This window comes from Kogia breviceps, chromosome 15 (assembly GCF_026419965.1).
Source record: "Kogia breviceps isolate mKogBre1 chromosome 15, mKogBre1 haplotype 1, whole genome shotgun sequence".
NCBI classification, from domain to species: domain Eukaryota; kingdom Metazoa; phylum Chordata; class Mammalia; order Artiodactyla; family Physeteridae; genus Kogia; species Kogia breviceps.
Window position 1 is genome coordinate 10,391,336 of NC_081324.1, and position 15,223 is coordinate 10,406,558.

Consider the following 15,223-nt stretch of genomic DNA (forward strand, 5'->3'; position numbering starts at 1 on the left):
GGAACCTATCTCAACATAATGAAGGCCATATATGACAAACCCACAGCCAACATCATTCTCAATGGTGAAAAACTGAAAGCATTTCCTCTAAGATCAGGAACAAGACAAGGCTGCCCTCTCTCACCACTATTATTCAACATAGTTTTGGAAGTTTTAGCTGCAGAAGTCAGAGATGAAAAAGAAAGAGAAGGAATCCAAATCGGAAAAGAAGTAAAACTGTCACTGTTTGCAGATGACATGATGCTATAAATAGAGAATCCTAAAGATACTACCAGAAAACTACTAGAGCTAATCAATGAATTTGGTAGAGTAGCAGAATACAAAATTAATGCACAGAAATCTCTTGGATTCTTATACACTAATCATGAAAAATCTGAAAGAGAAATTAAGGAAACACTTCCATTTACCATTGCAACAAAAAGAATAAAAAACATAGGAATAAACCTACCTAAGGAGACAAAAGACCTCTATGCAGAAAACTATAAGACACTGATGAAAGAAATTAATGACACAAACAGATGGAAAGATATACTATGTTTTTGGATTGGAAGAATCAACATTGTGAAAATGACTATACTACCCAAAGCAATCTACATATTCAATGCATTCCCTATCAAACTACCAAGGGTATTTTTTCACAGAACTAGAACAAAAATTTTCACAATTTCTATGGAAACACAAAAGACCCTGAATAGCTAAAACAATCTTGAGAAAGAAAAACGGAGCTGGAGGAATCAGGCTCCCAGACTTCAGCCTATACTACAAAGCTACAATAGTCAAGACAGTAAGGAAGGTACTGGCACCAAAACAGAAATATAGGTCAATGGAACAGGATAGAAAGCCCAGAGAGAAACCCACACACATATGGTCACTTTACCTTTGACAAAGGAGGCAAGAATATACAATGGTGAAAAGACAGCCTCTTCAATAAGTGGTGCTGGGAAAACTGGACAGCTACATGTAAAAGAATAAAATTAGAACACTTCTTAACACCATACACAAAGATAAACTCAAAGTAGATTAAAGACCTAAATGTAAGGCTAGACAGTATCAAACTCTTAGAGGAAAACACAGGAAGAACACCGTATGACATAAATCACAGCAAGATCCTTCTTGATCCACCTCCTAGAGAAACGGAAATGAAAATATAAATAAACTAATGGGATGTAATGAAACTTAAAAGCTTTTGCACAGCAAAGTAAACCATAAAGAAGATGAAAAGAGAACCCTCAGAATGGCAGAAAATATTTGCAAACGAAGCAACTGACAAAATATTAATCTCCAAAATATACAGGCAGCTCATGCAGCTCACTATAAAAAAAAAAAAAAAAAAAAAAAAAAACCCAATCCAAAAATGGGCAGAAGACCTAAATAGACATTTCTCCGAAGAAGATATACAGATGGCCAACAAACACATGAAAGTACACTCAACATCACTAATCATTAGAGAAATGCAAATCAAAACTATAATGAGGTATTACCTCACACCAGTCAGAATGGCCATCATCAAGAAATCTAGAAACAATAAATGCTGGAGAGGGTGTCGAGAAAAGGGAACCTTCTTGCACTGTTGGTGGGAACGTAAATTGTTACAGCCACCATGGAGAATAGTATGGAGGTTCCTTAGAAACTAAAAATAGAACTACCATACGACCCTGCAGTCCCACTACTGGGCATATATCCTGAGGAAACCAGAATTTTAAAAGCGTCATGTACCACAGTGTTCACTGCAGCTCTATTTACAATAGCCAGGACATAAAGGCTACCTAAGTGTCCATTGACAGATGATAGGATAAAGATGTGGCACATATATACAATGGAATATTACTCAGCCATAAAAAGAAACAAAATTGAGTTATTTGTATTGAGGTGGATGGACCAAGAGTCTGTCATACAGAGTGAAGTAAGTCAGAGAAAAACAAATACTGTATGCTAAATATATATAGAATCTAAAAAAAAAAAGAAAAGGTTCTGTCTGAAGAACTTAGGGGAGGCCAGATATAAAGATGCAGATGTAGAGAATGAACTTGAGGACATGGGGAGGGGGAAGGGTAAGCTGGAAGGAAGTAAGAGAGTAGCATTAACATACATACACTACCAAATGTAAAATAGATAGCTGGCCGAATAGCACAGGGAGATCAGCTGGTGCTTTGTGACCCCGTAGAGGGGTGGGATAGGGAGGGTGGGAGGGAGACACAAGAGGGAGGGGATATGGGGAAATACATATGCATATAGCTGATTCATTTTGTTATACAGTAGAAAGTAACACAATGCTGGAAAGCAATTATACTCCAATAAAGATGTTAAAAAAAGTGGCAGTTTTCCAGATAGCTCAGCTAAATGCTCTCCCCTTAGCACCCAAATCCTTTTCCTAATTTAGATTCTTAAAGCAAATAAAATACTGCTTCCTTCAGTTTATCACACTTTCTAGTCTTATCACCTAAAAAGCACTTGCTAAATAACAGTAATATATTGGAATTAACAAGATAATATTAGACTACTTTTTAAAGGTCACTTTCAGACATACTTTCCAGTGTCCCCCCTTCTCTCTCTCTCTCTCTCTCTCTCTCTCTCTCTCTCTCTCTCTCTCTCTCTCTCACACACACACACACACACACACACACACACACACACACACACACACACCTGTTCTTTTCAGTTTAATTCTGAGCCAGTACAAGTTAGCATAACAATGAAAAAGTGTCAGAATGTCACACACACTGGCTGTCTTGTTTTTGCTTGAAAAATTACTCCTGGAATTATACTTAACAGTGCCTGCCAAATCACAGCCTCAAATAACTTCCGTTTTTCTTAAAGGCTAATCCCGCTCCTCTGAAACAATTTCAATTATACTCAAAATGTAAATGCTTTTACTCCTTTCTCGCTCTTTTGATTATGATGATGATGTGTCAGCTAACATTACTGCGTTAGCTTTTCTTGCCAAACTTGCACACACCACGGCATATACACACAATATATATTAATAATTTTAAAATAACTATTTAAGATCAAATAAACTATATAGACTAACAAAGTGAATTTCCTTATCTATTAATGGTAATATATATTCCATGTGCCCCCAGCCATCACTGACCAGAAAGAGTTAAAGGTAAGTTGAAGCTTGCTTTTAATCAACTTTAATTAGATCAACTGTAAAGAAACCTTCAAATAGTGACTTAGAAACAATTAGGGTAATTAAAACAGTTCGTAAGTCAATAGATGTCAAAATAACATGGAAAGGTTTACGATTAATATTTGTAAGTAGTGCTTAACGTCTTTAAAATATTTAAACAAGGTGCTTTTTGCCTCTTGCAATATATCTGTTTTAAGCTCTTCTAGATTTCATATTTGAATATAATACTAACAGTCTGCATGTAACTTTCTTTGGGCCTGTGGGCCATACCACAAATACCACTCCTCCCTTGTATAACTACACCGTTTACATAAGAATTGCCAAAGACTGCTCATCATCCAGTGTAGTAAATGTAATTGTGCGAGAAGTTAAAGTAATTTAAAACATCCTCAGAGGGCAGAGTGAAAAGGCAGCTATCATTTCCTAAACATTCTTATTTCTTACCTGTGTCTAGTAGTTATCTAACCGCAACTGCAGTCAGCCTCCGCTGAGCTTCCTGTCAAGGGAAGAAGTTGACCAGCTTCATCTAGGCCATTGCTTGTACAAAGATCTACTCGTGGCCTCCACATAGCATTTTTCCTCTTGTCTGCTTCCTAATTTTGGTGTGCAGCTGACTTTGGAATATCGCTTTAACGTAGAGATTGTTTTGTGTATCCAGAATCCTAATTTAGGCTTGATCTGCAAAAGTCCACTTTCTTCTAAGATTTAGTTTTCATATTCTTTATGCTGACTTAAAATTATGCAAGGATAGCAATCCAGAATAGAGGTCTGGGCATGTTTCCTTGACCTGGACAGTAACAAGTGAAATGCACATATTTTTTTGAGAAATTAAATTGTCCAAAAATGCATTACCTAATGTATACCTTGAGTTTCCAATGGTGCTCCCATAGGGACAAATGGAAAATATGTAAATTTACTGACTTCCCAAACTGTTGTCTGCACTTGGAATTATTAAGCCATTGCTTTCCATGAAGAAGCGGGTCCCCTCTCTTTCTCCCTGTAGCTCCAAGGATCTGATACCAGGAAATCACTACCACATGAGTCTATATTTAGTAGTAGGATAGGACATAAATTCCTTTCATGTCATCATTATTTGATATTCTATTCACTCATACTATATTTACAACCATTAGGTTTCCCTTTATAAGTAAGCAGCAAAGTGTTGGTAAACATTTCGCAACTAGTTCTACAGGGGGAAAAAAAACAAAAACGTAGTGTTGGGTGATTTCCATGGTGGTCTAAATATTACCACCAAGGCTGACCTACTGAAATGATATCACTAGAAGCAGAGGTGGAAAGACATATGCATAATTGGTACTTAGGAGTTGGTGTGAGCTGGCACCAGTCCACCATTGAATTTTAGTGACTAGATAATAGGTATTTATTTAAATGCTTTTGGAGAATCTTGTAACAAGCTTTAACATTGATTTTTGTTGATCAACTGTTCTAGTCTCTGGGTTTACCCCAAAGCCTATCTCTCAAGTATCATGTCAGATAAACATATACAGCCTTAGATTTCAAAAGGAAAAAGAAAACTAAAATAACAAATTCACCACCATTATAAATAAGCTTAGCTAGAGTACTTCATATAAATTCCATCTCTATTAGGGACATTCTTCCAGCCATCTCAAGATTTCTTTTAAATACCATTGAATCAAGTTCAGTATTGTATTGTTATCATCTTCCACATATAAAATAGCAATTGACTATATGCAAGAATTTCAAATCTTTATTTAAATCTGAACCTTTTTTCCCCAATCTATTACTGGCAAAAACAAAATTTAAAAAAATTATATATATATATAAAATATATATATTTAAAAGGAAAGAAAGCAAGGTGAACGATGTGATGTTCCTTTTCTAAAATACATTCAAACTTACATTTATGCAACAATCAGCAGTTTTGATATCATAATCTAAAAGTACTATTTTATCTTCTTGCAGACAACAAGGGGATTATCAAAAAACTGTATTCTCATCAGCTTACTAATGTAATACCTATATAATTCCTGCATCACACTCTGATTTTATGAAATTGGGTAAGTGTACTATGCTTTACATTTTTAATTTGAAAAACTTACACGTGACTAAAAGTCATGAACAGTATCATTTACCATTATAAAATTGATTTTTCATATGTATATTAATACAGCAAGAAGCATATCTAGTCATGAAACAATGTCTATAAAACTTTATTCAAATGAAAGGAATGTTTGTAGATAATCATACTGATTATTTATTTTGATGGAGCTGAAGGCCACTTTCACATACTTCATTTCTAAAGATGGGCTGCAATTTTACAGAATCCTACAGAGTTTCTCCTCATGTAATCAAAAGATCGATATTCTTGTTCCAGTGTTCGTCTTTCAGAAAGAAGCATTTTTAGAAACAGTTTCCTATACAGTGTCCACTATCTGTAGATTTATTAGGAACCCAACAATAAACCCTTTTTTAAAAGGAGAAAAGAAAGAAAAAAATAAGTTCATTCTTATGTGAATATATTCACATTAAACTAGTATTAATCTAGAAAATGTTAGGTAGAAATATTATTTTAGTCATAAAATTCTTCTTTCTCAAACACATGTGATCACTTAATTTCTCTCCTCACTTTGGCACATCTAAACAGGTATAGAAAGTATACATTGCTTGGTTAAATCTTGAGGAACATATTTGCATCAGAATTTAATGGTGGGTTTTGAAATTTATAACATTACATTAAGATATATTAAAAAAATCTGTCCTTTACTCAGTATTTTTACAGCAAAAGAGGGCGGGGGGAAAACAAAATCTTGAAAGTCTTTGGAGCATATAGAATTTGTGACCTTGAAAAATCAATCTTGCATCAAACAAAATCTCAATTCTCTCTGAAATCTTCCTTCTATAGTACACATACTTTCTTTCAATATTTTGTAAATTTTAATGGCTCAGACAAACAACTTATATGTCCTTGTAGCTGTGTTCCTCTCTGAGACGTGAACAGCAACAGGCCTCAATTGCTCTACTATTTTTTTTTTTCTTCCATTTCCATGCTTCATTTCCTCCATGTAGCTCAGACTGGAGAAAAATCAGCATGTTCTGATGAGCTTAATATTCTGAGGCAGGAAGATGGACCTGAATTGAGTGGAGATTGGAGGTCCAAAATAAATATAACACCATGTGTCCAATAAAAAAAGAAAACATAGTCTCCTGTACAAATCAGAAGAGATAATAAATCAACGAATAGACAGCAACTTTTTTTCATACCTACACAAGCATCTGAAAAACGACTGCCAACTTTAAGAATGATTTACCTTTTGCTTATGTGGAACATTTCAGAATTTATTTGCTAAACAACGGTTTATGTTGCCTTAAACCAAATTTGATTGGCTTGTATTGGAGGATTGGGGAGGATTCTCTAAGAATAGTTATATTGCTAAACAAAATGTATTTGCTAACTGACAGCAATAATATTCTGCTGGATGCTCTAATCTAGCAAGCTGAAAGCATCACTGTAAATTAAATGTGTCCCAAGTTTTGATATGCAAGAAGTTCCAGGACTTTTCAATCCTAGTGTATCACGTTTTACTCCCCTCCCTGCCAGTACCATGAAGGTATGTACAGGACACCCCGGGGACACTGACAACACAGGGCACTGCTTCCAGAGGTTAGGTGCCTTTGCAGGTATCTGAGAGTTGCTATCTATTCACAAACCACTGAGTATTTCTTTTTTATCAAAAAGCCTTCAAATGCTCAGAGTCTGTGGTCAGTGCAGTCCCTTGGATAAGTCTAATGAAGATATGCTTCACCAAGGCAGAACCTAAATGGTTAAAAATGGAGAGATATTTACAACCATTTCCTCTAGCGAGTGGAGTTCTTGTTTTTTCTGTATGTAGTGGCGTTTTGTTTTGTTTTTTTTTTTGCTTTTACTTTTTCTTCAGTACATTTCCAACTAACGTCCCAGGGCTATGAGTACAGACTCTCCGGGCCAGTTCCGTACATGTCTGCGAGTCGTTTAAAACGCGGTCCCCAGTCACTAAGGTGGTCGTAATTCTGATCAGAGTTTGAGCTGATGGAATCCAGCGAGCTGAGCGATTCAGCCACCGAGCCATTTCCTTCGAAGGCGTATGTCTGCAAGGAATCGTAAGGCGGGGCGCAGGGGTCAATGTCGGCTTCCTTCAGTCTTTCCCAAATAAATTCCCGGAAAATGACATTATCCGGGATGCTTTTAAAAGTCGGTCGACTCAAGAACTGTATTTCTGGCGTCACGTCTCTCCGGGCCTTGGCGTCTCTGAGGACGTTGAGGTTTCTGAGCGCGGCCATGTCAAAGGCTTCTGTGTCTTCTTCTCCCCCACCCTCGTCATCGTATCTAACGATGTTTTCTCTGATATCTCGCTCTTCGTCGAAAATAAGGGGCTCTTTTTTCCTTCTTCTCATAGTGACGATCAGGAGGATCAACACTGCAACAAGGAGACAGCAAAGGGAAAGTTTCAGTAAACTCACCAGCCGCTCCCGCACCCTGGTGAAATTCGGCCTCTGATGTTGATTTCAGATTTTTCTGCCCTTTAAAGGGAAATGAATGGGCCGCCTCCTTCCATGGGAATTCACAGCAGTAAATGTGCTAAAATTGCTAAAACGCCTTTAAACGAGAACACTTTTTATACATCAAGAAACCCTTTTCCACACCTGTTCAGAATTGATATCTCCCTCTTGAACGTAACCCCCAAAGCATCTGATAGAGCAAATGGAAGGGCCAGGGGAGGATAAATAATTTCAAAGCCATGAAACACAAGGGATTTTTTTTTTTTGAACTCCTTAATTGCTGGAAAGGCAAAGCGACATTCATAAATGTTTGGGGTCTAATTTAACAACTGCAGTTTCAGAAGGAAATGGATTACAGCATTTGGCTGGGTTCTTTGAAGAAATGCCTAGTACTTGTCTATGAAACTCAGCTGTTAAATAAAATCCAGCATGTTCAGACCATATACAAACATTAAAAGCTTCTTTATAATAGAGTCCCACTTTCAGTATGAAACACTGAACTTGGTTTTTATGTATTACACCTAGACAGAGAGTACAGGTTGTGAGATTTTTAGCAGTAGCCAAAGTTTGATTGAAGACATCAATCATCCCTTTAACATTAGGATTTTTTTTTCCTTTATCAAAATTAATAAATGCTAAAGCACATGTTTGCACTGGAAACAGAGAACAACTACACTGGCTACTCTTTAAACAAACTGAATATACTTTTGTGCCTTTTAATAAGTACAGTTGTTCCTCTGTATCTGCAGGTTCCACATCCAAAGATTCAAGCAACCCCAGACTGAAACTATTTTTAAAAAAAAAACTCCAGGAAGTTTCAAAACACAAAACTTGGATTCGCTTCACATAGGCTACTATTTTATATAATATTTACATTGAATTTACAACTATTTATATAGCATTTACATTGTACTGGGTATTGTAAGTAACCTAGAGATAATTTAAAGCATAGGGGAGGATGTGCATAGGTTATATGCAAATACTGTGCCACTTTATATAAGGGACTTGGGCATCCTTGGAGTTTGGTATATCGGGGTTCCTGGAACCAATTCCCTACAGATAGAGCTGGATGACTGTACACTAATTAGAAGGTGACTGCTCTGCTCTACGAGTGACTGAATGCTTGCCGAATTGGGAACACATTAGATTTCATGGCCTGTTGAATCAAGTTAAAATGAAGTAGAAAGTATTCTTGAACTTTGGAATTCAAAAATATATAAATTAGTGAATTATCTTTAATGATCTGTCTACAAGTAAGTTATCTTTTAAAATAATTTTTAATCACAATATTCTTTTCCTGCAAGGTCTAGGAGGCCGAAAATATACACGAAGTGGATTATTGTTTGGGGTATGTTACTCAGCATAGTTTTAAAAAGGACTTTGAAATATTTATATTTAAAATATCTTTTCAGGTATTTCTTTGGCATTAAGAATAATTTGAGAATAAAAATATAAAACTAAGAAAGACATCAGGGTAATTCAGAGTAATTAAATGCAATGCCTAGGGGTGAAGCATATTTCAGCCTTCAACTCAATCTGCTTTAAAAAACCAAAAACCCTACGGATTTATTTAAACAAAATGGTTTTATTATCAATGAAAAGTATATGCTTTTTTAGGTATGTGTCTATTGGTTCTCTATCATCAACAGGAGCATGGCTGACAAAGATATTTTTATTGGAGATCTTTGGAAATAGTGGGAAATCAATTGTTTACTGGGGCACTTTTCTTTTTTTGCAGTACGCGGGTCTCTCACTGCTGTGGCCTCTCCCGTTGCGGAGCACAGGCTCCGGACGCGCAGGCTCAGCGGCCATGGCTCACGGGCCCAGCGGCTCCGCGGCACGTGGGATCTTCCCACATGCCGGATGGAAGAAGTGAATGGGCACAAGAGTAAGGAGGGCATGAAGAAGAGAAGAATTATGTAAGAATTAGATGCCCTTTTCATTTAAGTCAGTGTCGAAGAATGCAAAACATTTCCAAATTCTCAATTTTCTTTCCCTCCTATAATTACAGTGGATCTTGTGATAGATATCTACATCTCACAATTATTACATTCTATTGTAAATGTATTGGGCTTCCCTGGTGGCGCAGTGGTTGAGAATCCGCCTGCCGATGCAGGGGACACGGGTTCGTGCCCCGGTCCGGGAAGATCCCACATGTCGCAGAGCGGCTGGGCCCGTGAGCCATGGCCGCTGAGCCTGCGCGTCCGGAGCCTGTGCTTCGCAACGGGAGAGGCCACAACAGTGAGAGGCCCGCGTAGCACAAAAACCAAATAAATAAATAAATAAATAAATAAACGTATTTTCACACCACCAATAATACACTTGCCTTTTGACCCTCAATTATAGTGTTTAGTAGAAGTGAAATGTGAGAACCCAGGGGTGCCGTCAGCCCATGGGTCCAGTGCCCATTAAGGATATTAACATCTTATGGAGTTTGTCTTATTTCCCAATCTTGCCGTAAGCTGAGAAAAACTGTGAAGTGTTTTAGAAGGTTAGACAATTTAACATTTCAATGACTTGGGAGAATATTAATTTCTAACTGCCTGAGCATGCTATAAAAAATAAATTTTAACCTTTACGTGGAACAAGCATTAACTGTTCTTCAGAGGTTATGGAGATAATCGCTGTATTAAAAGGAATATTTTCTGCCTAAGTAAGCACAAGATTATATATTTTCAGAGGTTTCATCACACATCTTTTCTATCATATGGACTATACTTCTGAGTGGAGACAGAAGGAAAGGTTTAGGTCTGGTTGAAGTCTAGACATGTACTTGAATCGTGCTGGTTGGTGAATTTATATATCTATTTCACAATGATGTGCTAACCATTTTATGCATTTGGTATAGTGATACGATGGTGCACATAGCAGCAGACGTGACACATTTCCTCACGGAACTTACAATTAAATGGGGTGGACCACACAGGCAAACTGTATGTAAAACTAGAACAGTGATGATTATTCCTAAAGGGGGAACTATGATCTTTTGAGGCTATGTATTAGGGGAAACAGGTTAGAGGAGGCCTTAAGGCAGAGTAACCGAAGGCTGAGGGCGGAGATGTGATATGGAAGAATATTCTGGGCACAGTCAACCAGTGAGCAAAGGTGTGAGGCCAACGTGTAGGGTGGAGAGCAAAGAAAGAAACGGGAGGGAAGCCGGGAGACCCAGGCACCAGCCAGGCCCGGCCGGCCCACGAGGCAACCAGCGTGAAGGAGGGCACAATATGATCAGGTGTGTATTTTTGGAAAAAAATCATTCTGATTGGACTAAGGAAGTAGGGAAAAGTAGATGTGAGAAAAGAAGTTAGAATGCATAATGTTGACCTAATTTCTGATTTTAGAATTCAGTTTCCTAATATTCGATGCAACATTCTCCAAGCATACCAGTATGTAGGAAGTAAGTGCTGGGCGCTGAGAAAATATAACAAGAGATGTTCCTTGCATCCAAGTAGCTCACACAGAGTGCAAGTCGTCACGCAATTCGCTTTAAGAGGGTACAGACGTGCATGGGTGCAAAGAAGCACGCAGACCAGGAGAGCAGCAGCCTCCCAAACCCGAGAGAAACAGAACAGAAGATGGAGAAAAATTTAGAAGCTGATACTGTAAGTCAGCGAACTCCTTTATTCTAACCTTCACTGTGGTGTGTCAGATACATATCCAGACAGTTAACCTGGAACATGCTTTTTACTGAATCACCTTGGCAGTATTTTAGTCTTATTTTCCTAACCCACTTCCCAGAGGTTAACGGTAGCATTATTGACCCAGAACTTAATATAATTCTGCAGATGTAATCTGATCACCACAGAGCGGTGCTAACTTCTAAATGAGGCTCTACTTACATTAAAGAACAACTTCTGCCATTCATGTATTAACATATTCCACATATTGAGTCTGGGGTTCACTGTAAACCACTTAGTCATGCATACTGCCGTCAGGCCAGTTTTCCCCATCCTTAAAAAGCTGTAAAAGGTTTTTGTTTTAATTTGCAAGACGATATGTAAACCTCTTAAATATCAGTTACTTAAGATTAACCCATTGTTTATAGACTTCTTCCAAAAGGCTAGTGCCTGAATTTCATTTAATTCAACAGTATTTTTACTGAGCACAGACTTTCTAAAACTGTAAGCCCCATAAGGGCAGTAATCTTATTCTGCACAGATATATCTAGAGCACAAAAAAACAGTACCTGATACTAAGATTTCAATAAATCTTTGGTAAATTGACAAAGTATGGGCAAGCTGCTATGGAGACAGGCATTAAGTTCAATATTTTACATGAGAAACAAATCAGTTATGATATAATGCAATTATATAGCACTATAATATATGCTAAGAAAATATGTATAGGAAGGTACAGCCAGGATGCTCAGAGAACGCAGACAAGATGACACTAAGGTAAGACTTGAAGGATGAGCCACCCTTCACCAAGAAACACTATTTTCTCTGTGGTCTTTATAAACATTCAGAATTTCTTATTAGTCATAAAAGACTTGTCTAAATCTTCACTGTTCAACATGGTATCCGTGAGCCACAAGCGGTGAACAAGCATTTGAAATGTGGCTGTTGCTATTTAAAATATGAATTGAGATGTGCTCTAAATGTACAATGTCCATGTGATGTTGAAGACTTAATTTGTTAAGTAAAATATATTAATAATTTTATTGATACATGTGAAAATTATAGTTTATACTGCATTAAATTAAATATATTATTAGCATTTATTTCACTTTTTAAAAAGTTTTTGCTAATGAGGTTCCTTGAAAATTTTTAATTACATATGTGTTTCACACTTGTGAATCACAATGTATTTCTTTTGGACAGTTGATCTAAACAAAAGATTTGGAAATACTAGAAAAATCTTAACTGCATATGGTCTTAAGGTATACTACTCTTATAGTAGCACATTTTGTTACCAAATGACATATTGAATGGTGAAAATTATTATACTACATTTATTATGTATGTATTAGGTGTAACTGAAAAATGACCTAAATGAAAACTTGCTAGCACAATCAGAATACAAGTTCAGTAATTTGTTTATAATTATCCACATCAATGGGCAAGTAAACTTAGCTTTTAAATAACTTCTACTTCCCCCTGCCTGTTTCCTCCTCTCCAAAATGGAAATAATAGTACTTACTTCAAAGAAAATGTCTCATAGTAACTTTACAAAGGTTAAGTGAGTTTATATTTGTATAGTACTTAAATAGTGCCACACATAGTAAGCACTATGTGATTTTGTTAAAAATTTTGTTTTTCTAAATTTCTATAATCAATTCTTACACAGTTCAGTTCCTATCTTTGTGGTCTTGCTAAAATTTGAGTCATGTAAGTGGTGCACAGAAAGAAACATACATTTTACCATTCACACACATGTGATTTTGATAACCCTCAGTTAATTTAGTTAATGTTTTTGGTATCTACTCTCTTCCATTTATTGGGTGGTATAATAAGGAATAATAGAGATACCAGGCCTATTCACGAGGGGCTGAAAATATATAACAAAGGTAGTAAAATAAGCAGTAGGCTGTGATGTGTACTATTCACTGATTCCCCAAAATATTTTTCCTCCTGGGTGCCCTATGCTAGGCCTTGAAAATATAATGGTTTTAAAAAGATATTAAGGTCATTACTCTCAAGGTGCTTTTATATTTGAGCAAGGCAAACATTTACTAATTGTGATATGTGCTACAAAGGAAACACACAGGTTCATGATAAAGATCTACGGGCATGAGAAGCACCTAATTTAATCGGTGGGTGAGGACATTCCCTCTGTGAAGGTAATACTGAGCTGGGGCATAAAGAACAGTATGAGATCAACAGGTGAGAGGGAGCAGAAAGAAGGTTTCAGGAACATGGTGGCATGTTTGAATCTCATGGAAAAGCAGGCCATGTGGCTCTTCCTACCGGAAGAGTGAAGGATCAAATAGCCTGATGCCATCAAGAGGTGAGTAGGTGTCAGAATGTGCCTTGCTCTGTGGGCTGTGAGGAACATTTGGATTTCATGTAAGTATACGTGACACTTCTGAAATGTTTCAAGCAAAGAAATTGTTTTAAAAAGTGAAATGATAGGAAAAATACAGGGGTACTAGTGCATTCGTGCTGTGATCACAGATGGATGTCACTGGACATGACATCTAAGCAAAAGATTTAGAGGATGAGAGAAGTCAACTTATCATTGTGTCTGGATTTATGTGCTGTGCAATCAGATATATCAGATCCCCAGTAACAGAGGGCCAAACTTTGAATGTGCACTTATGAACCCACTTATTATTTGTAGTCACAAAGAATACAGATTTATAATTAATAAAATTCAGGTGTATGATTGAGATAAATTAGATATCAAATGTAGCATTTTTAACTGAAACTTAAACTGAATTTTAAAGTATCCTTAGTCTCAACTGCAATCATTTTTCTCTCTGTAGACTCTAAAAATCATATATTATCTTTTTTCTTGAGCCCATGTATAACTCCAGAGCTATTAATCTGAAAATATAATCTAAATGCTTTTAACCTATGCCATATCAATTTTCCAGAAAAATTAGAGAAATAGGCTGGATCTCAAAAGGCCTAAAACTGTAGAATGTTATGAAATGGGAAAATTCAGGTCCAATGGAAATGCTACTTATGGATAAATGACAAGATCTAATGTTCTTTTCTACTACTGAGTACATCTAAACATTCATGGATTCATTCAGTATGCATGTATCATATGCCTTCTCTATTTCACATCAGCATTTTATGAGATGCTATGTATACAATGATGAAATAATGCTTGGTCATTGCCTCCAAAAGCAGGAGTCCACCAGAGGAGACAGACAAAGAGACAAACCAATCAGCCATGAAGGATGCTCTAAGACTATTCTATACAAGGTGTTATGCAGCCCATAGGAACAGTACCCAACTTGGACTCAGAAGCAAAGGAAGTAAGTCTTGACTACAAAAAAGGAGTTACTATTTGTGGATTCTGGGGAGAGGTATTCCAGGAAGAAGGAGCAAGGCATATAAGAAGAGGTAAAACAAAGCAGGATGAGTCTGAGAAAGTGCAACTCTGCAATTTGATGTGAGTGGAGAGAGAAAAGGCTGAACTGGGAGGGAGTAGTTAGGTCACAGAAGGTGATTCTAGTCTGTAGACAATGGCAAGAAATAGAAATCTTAGTTTAGGCTGGGCACATCGCAATCACATTTGATTTTAAAAAGCTTACCCTCTCTGTGGTCCTGGATTGGAGCTGACAGAGACACGGTAATGTCCCCAAATTCAGGGACGGAAAGATGGACCATGGACAAAATCAGGTCCAACATCAAGGGAGAGAAAGACACAGATTCAAGAACCAAAGTAAAATTAACAGCACTTAGGGACTTATTGGCTATGGAGGATGGAACACACAGAAGAGTGAAGGCTGACTGATTACAGTCAAACATTTAAGTAGGCACTAAATCAAGATAAGAGATAGGAATGTAGGACGATTGTTTAGTATATGATAATTTCATATTTCTCATGTCAGCAGTCCACCAGAACAATGACTGTACCTATCTAGATCTGCTGTTTAAGATCCAAACCAGAGATGTGCAA

At 36.9% G+C, this 15,223-nt stretch overlaps 1 protein-coding gene across 1 annotated transcript in view; it reads right to left on the reverse strand.

Moving 5' to 3' along the window:
- Positions 1–6,997: 6,997 nt before the first annotated feature.
- CDH7 (cadherin 7) overlaps positions 6,998–15,223 on the reverse strand; it is a 124,009-nt gene continuing 115,783 nt past the window's right edge. Inside the window, exon 12 of the mRNA XM_059039334.2 lies at positions 6,998–7,569. Within this exon, the coding sequence (XP_058895317.1) occupies positions 7,076–7,569 (494 nt within the window). The 3' untranslated portion in view covers positions 6,998–7,075. The remainder of the gene's footprint in view (positions 7,570–15,223) is intronic.